We start from the raw sequence: 19,816 nt of genomic DNA, 5'->3' as shown, positions 1-19,816 counted from the left end.
TGATTTTCAACAACAGCACCAAGACGATTCAATGGGACAGGACAGTCTTTTTAACAGATGGTACTGGGCAAACTGGCTATCCCTATTTGAAAGAATGAAGTTAGACCTTACTTTACACCATATACAAAAATTAACTCAAAATTAATCAAAGACCTAAACTTAAGAACTAAAAATAAAACTATCAGAAAAAAATATTGGGGAAAATCTTCATGACTGAATTTGGCATTGGTTTCATAGATATGCCATTAAAAGTACAGTCAACAACAAAAAAATAAACTGGATTTCACCAAAATTATAAAATTTTGTACATCAAAGGAGAGTCTCAGGAAAGTAAAGACAACCTACAGAACGAAAGAAAGTATTTACTAATCATGTATCTGACAAGGGATTAATACATGCAAAAATAAGGGATTAATACATGCAAAAATAAGAGTTGAAGATCATACAATCTCATCTATGACAAACCATCTTCGATCCAGACATAATAATGAGCATAAAAAGCATGAAGAAAACAGACAGTATTCTATAAAAAATTAAAAGCCCCAACCATACTGTGTCCTCACTAATAAACGAATACAAAATGCATTAATAAGTCCATGGACACTAAAACTGTAAATTAAATGCTTGCAAGATGAGTACTATATATGTTGAGCAGTTCCAGTAGTTGAAATATTTGAAATCTGTCTGGCTCTGAAGCCTAAGAATAAACTTCTTTCTAGAAAAAAAATGTCACTAAAAAACTTCCTAAATTGTATCTGCAGAGTGTAAGAAAAAAAAGGCAATGAATTATTACTTATTCTACTCCTAAATCTTGTACATTAGATATTTGAACATGTAGAAATAAGCAAGGGTCATTTTTTTTTTTTTTTACATTTGATAACATGGCTTAAATAACAATAAATTCAATTGTGCTTCCAACATTACTCCTTACCAAGCTATTTCTGGGTCTCACACTCAGAACACTGTTAAGTCTAATCAAGAAATATTTATGTCAGTAAAGTGTCCTCAATGATGGAATAAAAATAGTGAAAGCTTTAAGTAATCACAAGTATATAAAACAAAACAGTGTTTTCAGAAGGCAATTCTATCACAGAATACCAAAAATTACTATCCACAAGCAGAAAGAAATACAGTGAGTGATTTTTATGACTCTTATTCAGCTAAAGACCATCTACATGGCATACACACATACAGGTATTCAAACAAGGTAGATTAGCAGCCATTGCATATCTAAAGGCTGGCTAAACAACAAAAAAACTCTCAATCATTAATTCTTGCAGATGACAATACCAATATACCAATGGTTTTCTGTAGACACAGTAGTTCATTTAATGCTGAAGAAGTAACTATATATCTGTGCCTCAAGAATGTGAGTATTCCTTAATATTGCAAAGATTTCCTACTAACCTACTGTAGTAGAGCTGCTAAAATCAATGTGCATGAAATGAAAGATAAGATGCAGATGAAAACTTTACACTGCCACATTTCTAGATACAGGTTTACGGACAAATTTTTCTTAAGTAATTGTTTGAAGTGATTAAGTGATTGTATTAACACATAAGAATGTTAGACATTAGAAACATTCAAGAGATTCACTCAACTCCTCATAGTAGAAGCCTGCCAGAAAACAAGGCAGGCCTTTTCTCTGGTTATCAATATTATTTAATTCAGTTTCTACTGTTCCATTACATACACTGTCTGAGCATTCAATAAAAAAAATAGTGAGATATGCAAAGAAGCAAAAAATGTAACCCATGAGAAGAAGCCTTCAACAGAGGTGGTCCAAAAACAGCACATATGTTAGATAGAATGAGACAGAAATTTTTGAATAACCATTAAAAATGTTAAAGAATCAAGGGAAAAGGCAAACGACACGTACGAATAGGAAACTTCAGCAGAGAGAACACAAACACACACGTATATGTATATGTGGAAGTGCTAGAATTTTTTTTTAATGTGATATCAGAAATAAAGAAGTTTCAATGGGTTTATCGATAGATCAGCATAATAAGTAATCAGTGAAGTTCAAGCAAGGTCAATAGAAATTATCCAAACTAAAATATAAAAAGAGTTAGGGGTCAGGGACAATATGGAAAAAGTTATCTGAAATCCAGGATAATATCAAACAGTTTAATATATGTACATATATGTAACTGAAGTCCCAAGAGAGAAAGAAACAGAGAAAAGGGTAGGAGACACATCTGGAAAGAGAAGAGCAATGAATATATGGTTTGGTGTTATATATCTACTCAAACCCCCAAAAGCAAAGCAAACCCCAAGCAAGGTAAATACAAAGAAAACCATGTCTAAGCACTTCATATTCAAACTGCTGACAAACAAAGGTGGGAAGTGGGGTAAAGGGAATAAGGGGTACCTATTTAATGAGTATGGGGTTCATTTTGGGTTGATGACACTGATTTAGAACTATGTAGAGGTGATGGATGCACAACACTGTGAATGTACTTAACGCCACTAAATTGTTGACTTTAAAATGGTTACCTTTTTATGTGCATTTCATCATCTTAATTTTTAAAAATGAGGGGGAAAATGACATGTGTAATTCTAAAAACAAGATACAAAATGACCCTTAAACATACAAAGATATTCAATCAACTTCACTCATAATGAGAGAAATGCAAATTAAAATTATTCCAAGATATAATTTCCCACCAATTAGACTGACAAAAGTTCAAATACTTGATAATATAATATGTTTGGCAAGGCTGTGCTGTGAGTAAACAGGCACTGTCATACACTGCTAGTAGGAAAGTAAAACAGTACAACCCTCATAGTAGGGTATGTGGTAAAAATTGTGGCAGACACTAAAGTGACCCCCACCTTCTGCTGTCACATCTTTTTATAATTTCCTCCTGTTGAGTGTGTGCAGAACCTATGAGCTGCTTCTACGAACAGATGTCACACCTATAATTATGTTACATTATGTAAGACTCCATTTGGTGCCTGGTTGATCTAGACTCTCCTTGGTGGCTTGATGAAGTGGCCATCTGTGAAAGCCCACAGTCAACAAGAAGCCAGGGCCTGAAACAATAATGAAATAAATTCTACCAACAACATGAATAAGCTTGGAAGTAGATATTTCCACAGTCAAGCCTGTAGATGACAACACAGCCCAGCAGACATCTTGATTGCAGACTTACAAGACTATACACAGAGAACTTAGTTAAGCCTTGCCCAGACTTCTGACCCACAGAAACCATGAAATATGTGTTGTTTTAAGCAATTAAATTTGTGGTAATTTGTTATGCAGCAGTGGATAACTAGTACACAAACCATGCTACACACACACATTTACCATCCAAATGCTGCACTCCTACATCTAAGAATTTTCATTAAAGATATACTTCCAACAATACAAAGATACATAGGCTTAAGATTATTAACTATAGCATTATTTATCATCATAAGATACTCCCAACTACTTAAATAATCAAATATAGGGGATTGGTTGAAATACGCAAAAAAAAAAAAAAAAAGACCGAGGAAAAATATCTCCATGAACTGAGAGAACTGATATGTAGCTATTTCTAGGATGTATTGTTAAGTGAAAAAAGCAAAGTGCAAAATAAAATATACAGCATGCTACATTTTGTGTACGAAAAAGGGGGGTACTTAAAAACATTTATTTACTTTCATAAAAAACAAAAGAAGGATAAACAAGAAATCAATATTGATTACCTACACATGGTGTGGGATTGGGGGTGGAGAGTAAGATGGGGTATAGAAGGAACAGGGGAAGAAATTACACTTTTCCTGAACACCACTTTTTGTCTAGTTTTGCCTACTTAATAGTTGTCCACAAATCAAAAAATAAAAATATATCGACAAGGATGAGGTGGGGACGAGGATCACAAGACCCTAGAACTGAAAGCAAACAGAAACAAATAAACCTCAATGCACTGAATTTCCAATAAAAGACAACCACACTGAGGGTGAGAGGGTTGAAGGGGAGCTAATATAAATAAATTGTGAAGAATATTTTTATCAAATACTTCTGGTTTAGGAAGAAAATAATGGCTAGCAAATCCTGCACTCCTCTGGGTAGTTTTGTTTTTCATAGTGGTATGGATGTAGCAATTCTGAAATCATTTTATTTTTATTATAGGATTGAGTGAATGAGTATATGTATTGATGTTGTCAGAAGCTAGGGTCCTCACTGTGGAAAAAAGCAGATAAATACAGAGAATGAAGGAAGCCAAGGAAGAACCCAATAGGGTTGGATGAATTGGAGATATCAGTGTAACCTCATGATTTTGTGTGTGTGTTCTGTCCACAGAAAGGCCCAGAAGCAATGACATCTTACTAATAATGAACATGCCTAGTGCCAGGTCATGGTTTCTATATACAATTCTGCATTAAAAAGAACCGGGTCCTTAAAAAGTATACCCAATTCCAGGACTGAACTAGGGTAGATACAAGATGTGACTGAAACATCTTACTGTGCCAGAATTCTAGTAAGGAAGTGCTCCAAAAAAAGGGAGAGACTGGGGCATGCTTTGCCAAAAGGACATAGGAGCCAATTGAAAGGGTTCCTGTTGGCTAAATATGAGGCAATGTGAAAACAAAATAAAAAAACAACAATAATGGATTATAACTGTTGAATATAATTGAATAAAATGGGAACCATATTCTGTCCCGATAATAGATATATTGACATAGTAGAATGCTGACTGATAATTGTAGTGTTAGAAAATCACCATTCCACAATCATCATAGCATAGGTTAGTTCATGCAAGAATCATCAATGAGCAATAATTCTAAGGGGGAAAAGGTGTGAGAAGTAGCAGGATATTAATTGCACAGTCTCAGAGTGTCTCCCCAGAAATCGCTTATTAGTTTCAAGAAGAGAACTAAACTGTGGGAAAATCAAATAACATCTTGATTGGGTGATCAAAATTAAAATCATCAATGATAGGCTGACAGACATTGTATGTCACTGAATGTGGTATCCTGAAAAGGAAACATCGATTATATATTATTTTGACAGGGGACATATAGTCTAAATTTAATCATGAAGAATCATCAGACAATGTTAAACTGTGGAAGAGTCTATAAAATAACTTCCTTACATTCTTCAAAACTGTGAAGTCATAAAGTCAAAAAAAGGCCAAGGAATTATTTTAGATTAAAGACTAAGACATTACGATCAAATGTAATACAGTACCCTGGATTGGATTCTAGACTGGACAAAAAAATGAGTGTTACAAAGGACATCATCAGATAATTTATAAAACTTGAATATAGACTGAAAATTAGAAAACAGTATTCAGTTAAATTTAATTTGGTGTTTATGTAAGAAAATATTGTTACATAAGAGAATATCATTATTCTGAAGTATTAAGCAGCAAAAAAACAAGATATATATAAACTACTCTTAAACAATTTAATAATTGTGTATATATATTGATTGTATATGTATATACTAGACACACACATAAAGTGAGAGAAAGCAGTAGAGAGGGAAGTAGGAAAAGGAATAATAAAGCAAATGTGAAATATTAAGAATTGAGGAATTTAGTATATAAGAGCTATCTGTATAATTCAGATTTTGAAGTTATTTCAAAATAGTTTTTTTTTTAAGAGAGGAGGAATACACACACACAGTATTGAAATTTCTGGAAGTATATACCAAACTTAAAGATGTTAATCATTAAGGAGGGTGAAGAGATGAGGAAAAAGACCCTCTCTACAAAGATCTTTTAAATGACAGACTGAACTCCATTCAGTGGTTCTCTTTAAACATACAGTCTCTGTCAGGGCTTCCTAACCTGAGATCCATGAACCCAAGGGGTCTATGGAGAGAAATCACTGGATCTAAGAAGGTGATATGAAAAACAAAATTACATTTTAATTTCATTAACCTTTAACTAATTTTTTTTTCTTCAATTATAATATGGGCAACAAACAACAGTAGTTTTAGAAGTACTTATGACTTAATCACCAATAGAAACCACATATATTTTAACTTATTAGTTGTCGAGATTCTCAAAATAATACACATACCATTCGGTATTTTCAAAACACAGTAACACTTGCTGCTAGACTTTATTTAATACGATACATGATAAAAAGCAGATTATATCACAAATTTGCTTTTTAAGTATTTTGATAACTATATTTCAAAATGGCCGATTCCTTTGTAATCCTATGTATTTTATCTTAGATATTTACAAATGTTATTCTCAAAAGCAGGTTATGGGCTTTAGACTACTCAAGGTTTTCATGGCACAAAAAAGTGAAGAATCTCTGCTCTAAGCTATCAATCCTTCATTTGGTTACAAATATGTCATGAGGAAAATTAAAAGTTTGCAGTTTTTGCTTTGCCATAAAAAGGTAAGACATCACTGATAATGAACATCCAATCGAACCACATTATATAATTTCTAGATAATTTCCCATAAGTGCTAGAGCAAAAATTATTCAAAACACTAACCGCAACCTCACACAGACAAAGCACCCCAAAACAAATATATAACACTACACACTCACACATGAAAAGAATAAAGGCACACAGTAACTGTAAAAATGAGTCAAGACTATGAAATGTCTCAGATATCTTAAATAAATTGGTTAAAAATGAGATACTATTTACCATCTCTCTTTTGGAAAATTTTTTAAAATTTCTTTAATGATTGGCTGGTAGCAGGCATCCCTTTCTGTTTTCCCAGTTTCACACCAGTCTCTCACAAACTGTTTCAATGTGGATTTTAACTTATCCATATCGAATGTAGATGCTGGCATGATCTTCCCATTGCCCTGTTTATAAAAGAGAAATCAATTAGTTCCCGAGAAATCAATATTGAATATGGTTAAACAGACATGCTACTAAGGGGCTATATAGATGGGTTAGTGGATAAATCACTGGCCTCTCACCTCAACTGGGGTTCGAGTGCAGCTTGAGATCCTAAATGAAAAGAGTGTGGTGGTCTCACGTCTACCCTCAATAGATTATGGTCCATTAATCATGAAACTACCATATAATTAAACACTCTTTACTCAGGAAAGGACCAGCACTGAGCTGCTATGGAGACCGAACATTCTCTCTCTAAGAGAGAAAAGTCCCTCCAGGTCATTGATGAGGCAGCATGGAGAGGCTCACACTGGAGTGGCCCAACTGTATCTATCCTGTGGATACAAAAAGAGGACTTCAGTTTCTATTACTGCCAGTCCCTTTTATTTCTTAAAATAAAAGATGACTATCAACAGATACCAGATACTGAGTTTAGCAAGGGAAACTGATTTTATGTAGCTAGTAAAGTTGTTACAAAAATTTAAGTCACAATCTCTATGTGCCAGAACAGTATTTGAAAGTGTATCAAAATGCCAAAGACTATTTTAGTAATCTTAGAAAAAAAAAATAGTGAACAAATTCAGTTTCTGGTATACTGTTCTACTAAGTCCAATCAAATGACTGAACACATAAGGGAAAACATACTCTGAGTAGCACAAATGACCCATGCAAACTTATAAAAATGAAATCAAGAAAGATACAGACATTAAAATATAGAGGTTAAGCCCTAAAACAAAAAAGAATAGAACAAACTTTTACATACGTCTTCTCCATATTCTTTATTTTCAAACATATGTATGCAATCATTCACGATGGTCAGCAGTATTTCTTGATTATGATCAATGCATTTCCGGATCTTGTCCAAATGAAGAAGAAACTGAGGGAGTAGTTTCTGTTGATTAGCTGGAAGTGATCGAAATTGTCTTTCTGTTCGGTTCACTCGCTCATGCATACTGGTGCTAAAACATAAAAGGAGTTTTTTAAATTGGCAAAAAATTCTCAGAAGAGGCCAGTCTTATTTTAAGGTTGTCTTTCTGTACAATTATTTACTTATAATGTTGGATCCTGTCCTGTCACAACCTTTTTGTTTCTTAAAAGACACCTACCTACTTAGAAAATTTTGTTTCTACCTTATTACAAGTTCTCTAAGCAACCAAAAGATAAACTGTTTATAACTAGTAAAAGTAAACATTAGCATCAATTAGAAGAAAAAAGGGAAAGATAAACAGAATTGGTGTACAATGTTATTTTTATGATTTCAATTTCCAAACTTAAAATTCTCAGCAAAACCAGCTGAATGTTATGGAGTTCATCAAGTAACAGAATGCTGCTCTGAAATTACTTTAGAATATATATAAAATGTGTTTAGAAATTAACTAAGAGCCAAAATAAGCTGAATTTTTCAAAATATCATCATTTTATATACTGCAAAGGTAGTAAAAAATAAAAAATGTAAATTCTATACCAGTTTACACGACAATATTCCCACTTTGCATTCCAAAATTACCAAATAACTCTAAAGCTCACATTGGGGACTACCCATTTGTAAATTTCAAAAGAACATCATTTTTAAAAGTTAACTATTATATTCACAATGAAATGTCATTTTATTTCAATCCAATGGGCAAAATTCAAGTCACATAACATAAATTATTCTGAAAAATCTCCAGTTCCAGTCAAGATGGCAGAGTAGGCAAACACTGTGTTTCCTCTTATAACCACATCAAAATTACAACTACGCCACAGAAAAACCACCACTGGAAATTACCAAAGACTAGCTGAACAAAGGTGCTATAACAGGGGACATAGAGAAGGCCACCTCAAGAAGACTGGTAGGAGGGGCAACTGGTATGAGGGACAGAGACAAGGAATGGGCTGGTCTCACACCTGGATGGGGTGGGTTGAGAATCAGGAGGGATATCTCGGCTGTGAAGTTCCCTGCAAGGAGAGAAGGGTCCTGGCCTCCCACCAGGGTCCCCGACCCAGGGTTCCAGTGCTGGGAAGAAAAGTTCCCACAACTTCTGTCTGTGAAAACCAGCATAGATTGTGGCTGAGGGAGATGGGGCACGGGGCGGGGGGGGGGGGGGGGGGGGAGTGGCTGAAGTCACAGACATTCCCCTTAAGGGGCCTGCATGCAAACTTATGCGCTGACTGTTCACTTGCTCTGAGCTCTAGCACTGGGGCAACAGATTAAAAGGCACCAGGTACATATGAAGAGGAAATGAGTTCTCTGGCTTCAGGGTGAGGGGTAATTTTCTCCCAGATAGAAGTGCGGGCAGAATCCGTTGTCTCTTTGTTGAACTCTCCCAACTCCTCGTGTGCAGACACAGGAGGCCACCATATCTATCTCCATCAACCTGGCTAACACTGGTTGCCCTACCCTATAATTCCAAGACCCCACCCAACCTTCAGGTCCACTCAAGCAACCTCCAGCAGCTTTTCCAGACACTTGGCTCATACTGTGGACTTTCCTAAAATCTCTCAAAGGTTCATAAAACCCAAATAAGCAGCATCTGGTGGTAGCATTCCTTGTACTTCTTACAGAGCAGCCCCAAGGCCAGCACCAGTGGCAGCCGACCTTGGTTCACAGCTTGGCCTCTCAAGGTACCTCTAAGCCCAGGATGGGTGCTGGCCATCTGCTGATGCTTGGTGACTCTTGCCAAGTAACCCTAAGCAGGGCACAGGCTACAACTGAACTTGGCCTGCAGCAGGGCCTCTCCCAAAAGGCAGACTGGGCAGGCAAACTGGGCAAGCACTGGAGCCCTACTAAAACAAATCCTGCTCTGTAGGGTCAACCTCTCCCTGGCCAATCCTCAGAACTAATCAGCCCAACAGTCAATCCTTCCTGTTGACATGCAAACAGCAACCAAGTCTCAACAACAGGAGGGCAAATACAACCCATACAAGGGACATACTTGGAGCACCTGGCTCAGGTGACCAGTTAAGGTCACTTTCCTAAGGCTGGGAAAGATAGCAGCCCTACCTAATATATAGAAACAAACACAGGAAGGCAGCCAACATGGAGAGGCAAAGAATCATGTCTCACATGAAAGACCAGAACAAAGTTCAAAAAAAAGAACTAAACAAAAAGGAGGCAAGCAATCGACCAGATGCAGAATTCAAAACACTAGTTATAAGGATACTCAATGAACTTAGAAGAAGAGTAGATGAACTCAGTGAGAACTTTATCAAAGAGATAAAAAACATAAAAATGAAGATAGAAAACACAAAAAAGAACCAAGCAGAAATGAAGAATACATTAGAGGGCATCGACAATAGATTATATAAAGCAAAGGATTAAATCAGTGATTTACAAGGTAGTAGAAAACAATCAGAACAGCAGTAAGAAAAAAGAACACAAAAAATCGAGGACAATTTAAGGGGCCTCTGGGACAACATCAAGCCTACCATCACTTGCATCACAGGGACCAGAAGAAGAGAGAGTGCAAGGAATTGAAAACATTTAAAAAATTAACAACAGAAAACTTCCCTAACCTGACTAAGGAAATGGACATACAAGTCTAGTAAGCGCAGAGTCCCAAGCAGGCCCACACAAAGAGACATCATAATTAAAATTCCGGAAGATAAAGACAGAGAGAATCTTAAATGCCGCAAGAGAAAAGTAGTTACCTATAAGGGAGCTCCCATAAAGCTGTCAACTGATTTCTCAAGAGAAACTTTGCAGGCCAGGAGGGATTGGCATGAAATATTCAAAGTGATGAAAAGCAAGGACCTACAACAAAGATGACTCTACCCACCAAAGCTATCCTTTAGAATCCGAGAACAGATAAAGAGCTTCCAGACAAGGAAAAGCAAAAGTTTAACACCAAACCAGTATTACAAGAAATGTCAGAGGGACTTAAGAAGAAAAAAGATAAAAAAAATATGAATAATTAAATGGCAATAACTACATATCTGTCAATAATTGCTTTGAATGTGAATAGATTAAATGCTCCAATCAAAAGACAGGGCGAGTAAATGGTTAAGAAAACAAGACACTTATACATGCTGCCTACAAGAGATTTACTTCAGATCGAAAGACACACAAAGAGATGAAAAAAGATATTTCATGAAGATGGAAACAGACAAATAAAAAAGTCTGGGGTGGCAATACTTATACCAGGCAAAACAGACTTTAAAACAAAGGCTCTAACAAGAGACAAAGGATCCAGTAATCCCACTTCTGGGTATTTACCCAAAGAAACCCAAAAGACTACCTTGAAGGGATATGTGAATCCATATATTCATGGTAGCATTATTTACAACAGTCAAGATATGAAGGCAACCTGGATGTCCATCGATGGATAAATGGATAATGAAGAGGTGGTACATATATATAAGGAACTATTACTCAACCATAAAAAAGAATGAAATCTTGCCACCTGCAACAACATGGATGGATCTAGAGGATACTGTGCTTGAGTGGAGTAAGTCAGACAGAGAAAGACAAAAGCCATAAGATTTCACTCACATGTGGAATCTAAAGAACGAAATCAACAAACAAAACAGAAACAAACTCATAGATACAGAGAACATTTTGATGGCTGCCAGATGGGAGTGGTGGTGGGGGTGGTGAAAAAGGGGAAGGGATTAAGAAGTACAAATTGAGAGTTACAAAATAATCATGGGGATGTAAAGTATAGCATAAGGAATAGAGTCAATAATATTGTAATAACTATGTATGGTGTCAGATTGGGTTATCAGGGTGATCACTTTGTAAATTATATAAATATCTAATCACTACACTGTATACTTGAAACAAATATAATATTGTATACCAACTGTAATTGAAAAATAAAAAAATTATTTAAAAAAAACTCCATAAAACCCCATAAAACTCTTGATACAAACTGATTTTCAGAAAGATTATATCAATTTACATTCCTAGCAGCAGATCATGATTCTGAAAGCATAGGTACCATTATATGCCCCTTTGTATTCAATGAAGTTTCACTGAAAATGTCACAAAATAATGCATACAAAACACTTAGTCCAGTGCCTGAAAACAAAGGAACCAGTCAATTAAGGTAGTTACATCTGATTTGTAAAATTAGTATGTTCACAGTGAAAATATGAAAAATGCAGAAAAGTAAAAATATTAAAGGGAAAAAAAGCTACTAATAATCCCTCCTCTAAAAGCCAACTATTTCTAGCTTTTGGGAGATATTTCTGTTTTGTTGTTTAAAACAGTCATCTAGCACCTTTCTAGCCAAAACATAGTAGGATGCAGAATAGCAGATCAATTAGAAGTGGTTTGGAATGGAAAATCTCAAGCCCTACCCAAGACCTACTAAAATGTAATTTGTTTTTTTTGCAAGACCTCCAAATGATTGACATGCACATTAAAGTCTTAAAAGCACTAGTAATTCTTCATCCCTATTAAAGGAGTTTTCCTAGGCCTGAAAAAAGTTTTCAAATGACTGACTATATGACAAATGACTATAATGACTGTTCATCATTTCATCTTCTGCAACCAAAATTTTCTCAAACATTGGGCAACTAGATATTGTGTGTTAAAATCTCTTTTTTTTTTACTTACCACAAATTTCCCAAAGAAGAGTTACTAGGACAGAAAGTGTAAATATTTTTAAGACTCTTGATAGAAACTGATTTTCAGAAAGATTGTATCAATTTACATTCCTAGCAGCAGATCATGAGTCTGAAAGCGCTAAAGTGGCCATAATTTCAGGCAAACGGCAGCATTGCAACAGTTTACAACTCACTGTCAACAGGTTTAAATAGTCTTTTAGTACTACATTCCTAGTATTCTTGGGCACTGGATGCCCCACAATCTCCCTCTGACCATACTTCAAAACTTAACATATCCAAACTGAACTTAGCACATGTCTCAACAAAAAAACTTGCACTTCTTCCTTTATGGCTGATAGTGATGAATGGTACACCATACATCCACTCAAGTAATATACTAACAAGTCATTCTAAAATGTCTCTTCTCATAGCCCACACAATCAATAAGCCCAAGATCTTTTTGATTCTACTTCATAAAACTATCTGCAAATTATACGCCCCTCCAATGTTTTACCTCAGGCCCTTATTATGTCTTCCAAAAATTACTGAAAGGCTGGCTTGCTGCCTAGGGATGCTGTCCCAACTTAACTCCCTCCCACCATCAGATGAATTTTTCAAAATACAAGTGTCATCTTTATCACTATTTAACCTCCACATTACAACATACGTAAAAAGCAATGAATAAATGTTCAGTTAGGGTACCTAGGTGCCATTTTTGGGTCTCCAGGGAGACTACTTATTTCCATGATAGCAAGGAAGTTGAGGTAAGTTATGGATTGGTCAGAAGAACCCACACAAATACTTGCTGTCGATTCCTGCTACAGAAGTGATGTAACTACACAGAGCAGGATGAGAGGCAGCAAGCACATCCCTTAAACTTGGTTACTTAATGGTGTGCAAAGCTGTTTACAACACATCCACAGTGACTCTCTTAAAATAATTGAGGTCTTATAAAAGTTAAGAAGAGTCCAATCTTTTCAGTACTATTATAATTGGGGCTACCTTCAGTATTCTGGAAATGCTTCTACTATAAGATATAGAGTGAAGAAATAAAATGGAGTCACTACAGTCAATCTGCTAAATTACTAAAATCAAGTAGGTGGACGTATGAGGAAATGATTCTATTCTTGTTTTAATTAGCCTGGAAACTTAAATTTCTGAACTTTCCAGTTTTGTGACACTGCCTAGATATACATGAGACCTCCAGATAACCCTCTAATCATCCCCAAAGTACTCATGTATCCAGATCATCTGACATCCATCTAGACTGCCTAACATGTGACTGATAACCATTGTGAACTAATCCTAGGACTAAAAATATAGGGCTGATTATTCTCAAGAATGCACATTTTACTATAAGAGCTCTTAACTTTTTCTTCTTCAGAACACATTTGTGTTTTTGCCTAGTTATATTTCCAGTTTCCAAACCCTAAGACTCTAGAATAAATCTTTATCATTTATTTCTAGCCAAAACCTCCAAGCTCTTTTTGAGTTTGCCTTAAGACAGGGGTGGGCAAACTATGGCCCCTGGCTACTTGGTCTATTTTTGTAAAAAGAGTTTTACTGGACCATAGCCACGCCCATTTGTTCACATATTTCCTATGGTAGCTTCTATACAATAGAATTGAATAGTTGTAACAGAGACCACTTAGCCCTGAGAGTTTAAAATATTCATTGCCTGGTCCTTGAAAAAATGTATGTCAACTACACTTTAAAAGAATGTTTTACAACCTTCAGACTCTCCTCAGTCAGCATCATGAGGCCACATCCTCTGGCAGCTAAGGGGAGAAAGGAGAGTCAGGAGCACCTTTCTTTCAGAGTATCTACCTCCAGCTCTTTTTGGAAGGTTGGTCTGGGCAGTGACCCCAACTCTGATCTAGTCACCTATCATCAGGGTGTGTCCGGTGCTGACTCAGAACCAAAGGTAATTAACCCATTCCTTTGCACCTGTTGAACTACTCTTGAATTTCAAACAGGAAAGCATATCTTTTCAGAAGGGAAGTCTGTCTCAATCCATTTAAAATATTTAATACACAAGGTTAAAATTGTCTTAAGAGCATCACGGCTTACTAATGCAGGATAAAATTTTAATAAGTAACTTTGAATTTCAAGTGAGACTATACCATGATTTGGTTGTGTAACCCCAGGCAAGTTACTCCTGTCTTTATATGCCTATCCTTTCACTTATAAAAATGAGCTCTCCATCTCAATTTTTAAAATCTCACCTAACCACTATTTCTAAAAGTAGGGTGTTTCTGACAGAACCTTCAACTTTTCAACTTTGGTATTTTCTATGTGACTAGCTACCTTCATTCATAACAAGAGTGGTATTTTAAGGCTAACAATATTTTTTGCAATTCGGTACAATGCTATAATCATTTCTACTTTAGACAGAATGTTATCTAACCAAAATCTGTAGGAAGCATAAAATTGGAAGCCATTGGAAAGACAAAACATTAATCAAAAGGCATTTCGTGCCAATGACCTTTAATCTAAATCTCCTACATCTTGACTAAGAGACATTTAGAGTAAAAGCAAACTCTAAAATTTGGAAGTACTTGTTAAAGGTCTAGAACAAAATTGTCTATCAGAATTTATTGCAATGATGGAAAAGCTTACATCTGTACTGTCCAATACAGCAACACTAGCCAGACGTAGCTACTGAACTGAGGCACTTGAAATGTGGCTACTAAGACTAAAGAAATAAATTTTTAATTTTATTAAGCTTAATTAATTCAAGCTTGAATTCAGCCAGATGTGATTAATGGCTAAGATACTGGTCAGAGCAGGTCTAGATCATAAAATGTGTAACAGTGTTTTCTGTAACACAATGCTTTCTGTACCCCTAATGCTTTAAATGATATTTTTAAAAGTATATTTTTAATTGTATTCTATTTTCAGTTAAAAATATTTGAAGTGTTTCATCAAGAGAGTACATACAAATGAAGACTATTTTTTAAAAATGAAATTTTTCTCAATCCCACATTAAATTGATAAAGAACCAGGATGAGAGTAAAGGAGACTGTATCACAATCACTAGAACATGCACACAAGCACCCTTTTCTATATTGTCACACTTGGGTCCTAGATCCAGATCAAAGTACCCCTGCCCGCACAATGAAAAGTCCATCTAATACCTAATCATAAATATCAATTCAAAATTAGTCCTAATTTTTTAGAAATGGGTACAAACATACATTTTAACTAATTAGGTCCAGTATATTCCCAAGAGATTTCTCAGTATTCTTTCTAGATTTTTCAATAGTAAAACGTACCAGATTTTTCTGCACCACTCTTAGCTATCTGTCAGCTTCTTTCCCTCCCTGTATGGTTCTTCCAGGAATAATACTTACATCAAATTCAATTCTCTGGTTGTCAGTCTTCCTCCCTCTGTTGATACCAAATGAAATCCCCACACTACTAATACCCTTTAGGGTGCCATAAGTAATGCAGTCCACAGCTCCTATTCCTGTATTTAATTATTAAATTATTTCATCAAGATCTCTGAACTTCAAAACTTAATGTCACAAATGTAATTCAATTCTAAGTAACTTTAAGCTTTTATTTAGCAAGTTACTAAATTCAGAACAGTAACAAACTAGTTACCAACTGGTCACAAATTGACAGTCTATTTGGGAATTACAAATGTATTTCTTTACTACTACTTGTCTTGTTAAAAATAGAGCTTTAATAATATATGGCAGGCACTGATGACATAAGAATAAATAAAGCTCAGTCCCTGTCCTTGAGGTCACAGTCAAGCAATATAAAAAAGTTTGCATAAAACACAGGGGATAGTTTTACTGATGTATGAGGTCATGCCTGTGTGATTACAACTGCAGACTTAGAACATGTCCCTAGGTAGACTCATCTCTTACACGAATAAAAGTACTACCTTTACCTAAAAATCCAGTTAACTTAAGTCCCTTTTAGATCTTGGAATTAAAATTTTTGACTAACCTATTTTAACACCTAGGAGAAAAGTAGATGTTAGGAAGTTTTAAAGTCTTATCACCGTGTCCAGGCCACGGTGAGAATACGATATATATTTGTAAAATATTAAGATCACAAAGATGACTCTTGTTGCGCCTTAACTCAAGTCCCTCCTTAATAATTAGAAAATGTTAGAACATCCAGACCACTTCCGATCTTAATGTCACTCGCCAGTTAAAGGCTTTGAGCGGCATCATTCGCTCGCTCACCACAAATGTATCCGTACGTGCACCGCACCAGGGTGAGTGAGGTCGAAATCTTATGCTGCTCTCAAAAGAACTGGCAACCGTTTGGGAAAATGCGTCCTACCGCATCCCACGTGGAGGTGAACTTGGGCTCTCCATGGATTGAAGGACATCAACACCACATACAAATAAATCATGCCCAGCACTGGACGACTTACCACCACTACCTTCTGCCTGAAATTGTTACAGCACTTTTCCCGTAACCCCCATCAGCCTCAAAGACAAACCTTACACGAGACTTGGAAGCTAGAGCTAATCTGATCCTGAGATCAGAAGACACGAGGCTGAGCAGCAGAAACGTGGATGTGCAGAGCCGAGAGGGGCTATGGTGATGCGAGGTGACTCGGGGACTCCGAGGTCAGCTTAAGCGACCCAGTCTGGGAGCCCCGTAGGCGTGGCGGTCGGGGGGCGAGCGCGCGCGGCGCCACCGCTCCGGCGGGTCAGCCGCACCAGCGGACGCCCCCGACGGGCTAAGCTGGGTTCCTTACCCGTAGTAGCGGAAGGCATTAATGATCTTCCAGAAGTGCTCGCGCTCCAGCCTCTCCTCCTCCTCCTCGGTGCTGCGCGCGGCCGCCGCCGCCGCTGCTGCCGAATCGACCGCGACCGAGCCCAAACGCCCGGCGGAGAACTGCACTTCCACCTCCCCGCTCCCGCTGCCGCCACCGCAGCTTCCGCGGCCGCCACCACCTCCCCCGCAGCCCTCGGGCAGCTGAGAGGCAGGCAGCGAAGGGCGCCGCCGTCGCTGCATCGCCGCCGCGGCCCTCAGCCTGACTCGCTTGCGTCTCACCGCGACTGAAAGCGTGGTGGCGGCGGCTCGGCCTTCCTCAAGCCTGCGCCCGCCACGGACACGCCCCCAGCTCGCGGCGCGCTCCGCCCCCGCCGCCCTTAGGCCTCCATTCGCGCTGGGCTCTGCCAGGTCTTCGCAGGGCCCAGAACGAGTGCGCAAGCGCACGAGAGGGTACGACTGTGGGCCACGGCCGCCGGCGCTCATTTGCTGCCTGCCTTTGGCGACTGCGAGCTAACGTCACGACGACGCGCACAGTGGGCGGAGCTAAGGGTCAGGTGGGAGGAGCGAAGGAGGAGATCCCTAGTTGGGTGGGGTTGACACCTGTGAGCCGCCAGGTGGGTAGGGTTCAAGGGCCGGAAAGTGCTGGATGGTGAACCGGCCGCTGAACTAAGACCGAAGTACTAGCAATGGAGGAAAATTCAAAAGAAAAAGTTCAATACTGATGAATTTATTCGGAATTTATTTTTTACGAAGTTTAGAAGGAAGGAAGGTTTTGTATTCACTCTTAAGTCAATACATTTTCTATATTAATTTCTATTTTTAATTACATAAGGGAAGAGGGCACCATTATTCTTTTAGTGTTTAGAGGCCTGCGAAAATCCTAATCCAGCCCTACCTGGCGGTAGCAACAGATGAAGAGTGCAGGCACCTAACTCTATCCAGTACTGGATAGAGTACTGGATAGAGCAAAAGGGCACAGGAGCAGTAATGTCTCAACATGGGCGCAGCACTAGCATCTAAAACTCTTATCAATGCCAGACTTAACCTCTTCCTCTTCTTCAGCTACGTTCACTTTTCGCCCCATTTCTCCCTAGGCTAATGGCTGCCCTACATGCATTTAATGTTATCGTTAGGAAATAACTCATTCCATTCAACTTAATCTACCACTCAGCAAAGCAATCTTTCAAAATAATGGTAAAAGGGAAAGATTATTTTATTCAGAAGTTTTAAACATGCCCAGAAGCCACAAATTCTGTTAAAAAGGTAATCATATTGACAGTGAAATGGCTTCATTTTTTCATCATTTAAATTAATAATCAAAATAGAGGTACTGTTAAAACAAGTTACTGTGGTTATTCTTTGTTAATGTACATTTTTATACATGATTTTTATAACATTTTAAAGTTTATTTTTTGAATAGTAATACACTAATGCATAGTTCAAAATTTAAAAGGGAAGTAAAAGGGTTAAAATATAGAGTTTCTTCACCCCTAAGCACCCATGTCCCCTCTTTAGACACAAGATATCAATTTCTTGCTTATTCCTGCAGATTTTCTAACCAGTGCTTAGTCTTCTTTGAGACTGGTGTTTGGAAATTATATAAAATTCTCATAATATTAACTGTTAGCAAGAAACATTGTTTTCATGTATGTGGAAGGAACTGAAAGAACTCACCACTGGAATCCTGGACCCAGTGCGGAGAGCTCAAAGGGCTTTTTCCAGCCTTTAATGTCTGTGTTATAATTAAGTGTTTAATACTCTATTCAGAAACAGAGTTTCATTCCCTGCTTCTGTTATTTTCCTCAAAGTTTTGATAACTTTTATCTTTTTGTTTCAGGTAGATGAGCTCCTTTCAACATTTCTTATAATACAGGTCTTATGGTGGCAAATTCCCTCAGCCGTTGCCTATATTTCTTCTTTATATCTAAAGGATAACAAAAATATGGAACATTTCACGGTTTGTGTGTCACCTTTGCACAGTGGCCATGTAATCAATCTCTGTATTGTTCCAATTTTAGCATATGTCCTACTGAAATGAGCACTCCATTTTATTTCCTTATTCTTCAATAAATTCTTCTGAGTATCAATTAACTGAATATCTGGATTTAAAATATAAAACTTGAAGCTGGAATCATGTCTAGTGAAGAGCCAGAATTTCACTATCTTTCTGAAATCTCCAGAACAAAAAAAATCAATGCTTTTTGGTAGGAAGTGATGTTTCTTTCCCACTCTCGATGTTTCCATCCATGAAAAAGGAGTCCAGTCAAGCAATACCCCTTGACTTTCTCTACTTTATTCACTCTGCCTGGAAAAGATGGGGTGGTATGTCCCATTTGACTGGTACATTTGGGAAGAATAAACTGGGCATGCCTGACTCAGTTCCTGACCTTATTTCCCTTCCCCCATCCCTTTTGAGAGTAAACTTGACTTGCAGTAAGCACAATTTCTTCTGTGTTACTTATGCCATAAATTCCTTCTCAGTTGGAAAAGTTGTCCTGGTCCAATTCTGCCAATGATCATATGAGTAAGTCTGACTAATTCTGAATGGAGTTAGGAGGCCTATTTGACCCTGACATTAAAATACATTCTCTAAGGTAGGCTTTGTCACTAACAGGGATATTTTGTCCACCATCTGCCTCTCCTTGTCTTACTGCTCAATTTGTTCCGAATTTAGGTGAAAAGAGAGCAGTGTATTAACTATATTGTCTTGTTTTCTGTATTCTTGATGCTCTG

General features: G+C 37.3%; 1 protein-coding gene and 1 non-coding gene across 2 annotated transcripts in view; both read right to left on the bottom strand.

Annotated features, from left to right (window-relative positions):
- Positions 1-17,490, bottom strand: part of CARNMT1 (carnosine N-methyltransferase 1) — a 43,016-nt gene extending 25,526 nt beyond the window's left edge. The window contains exons 1-3 of the mRNA XM_016146205.2: positions 17,064-17,490; positions 7,572-7,767; positions 6,611-6,774 (exon numbers count right to left, since the gene is read on the bottom strand). Coding sequence (XP_016001691.1) covers positions 6,611-6,774; positions 7,572-7,767; positions 17,064-17,323 — 620 coding nt within the window. The 5' untranslated portion in view covers positions 17,324-17,490. The remainder of the gene's footprint in view (positions 1-6,610; positions 6,775-7,571; positions 7,768-17,063) is intronic.
- A 1,529-nt stretch (positions 17,491-19,019) lies between these two features.
- LOC118601082 lies at positions 19,020-19,125 on the bottom strand. The gene has a single exon (XR_004950184.1). It is a non-coding gene; the product is annotated as a U6 spliceosomal RNA (small nuclear RNA).
- Positions 19,126-19,816: the final 691 nt, after the last annotated feature.

The sequence above is a fragment of the Rousettus aegyptiacus genome, unplaced genomic scaffold, assembly GCF_014176215.1.
Source record: "Rousettus aegyptiacus isolate mRouAeg1 unplaced genomic scaffold, mRouAeg1.p scaffold_m13_p_3, whole genome shotgun sequence".
NCBI lineage: Eukaryota > Metazoa > Chordata > Mammalia > Chiroptera > Pteropodidae > Rousettus > Rousettus aegyptiacus.
The sequence above is the reverse complement of the archived record's forward strand: the minus strand, read 5'-3'. Positions and strand labels throughout refer to the sequence as shown.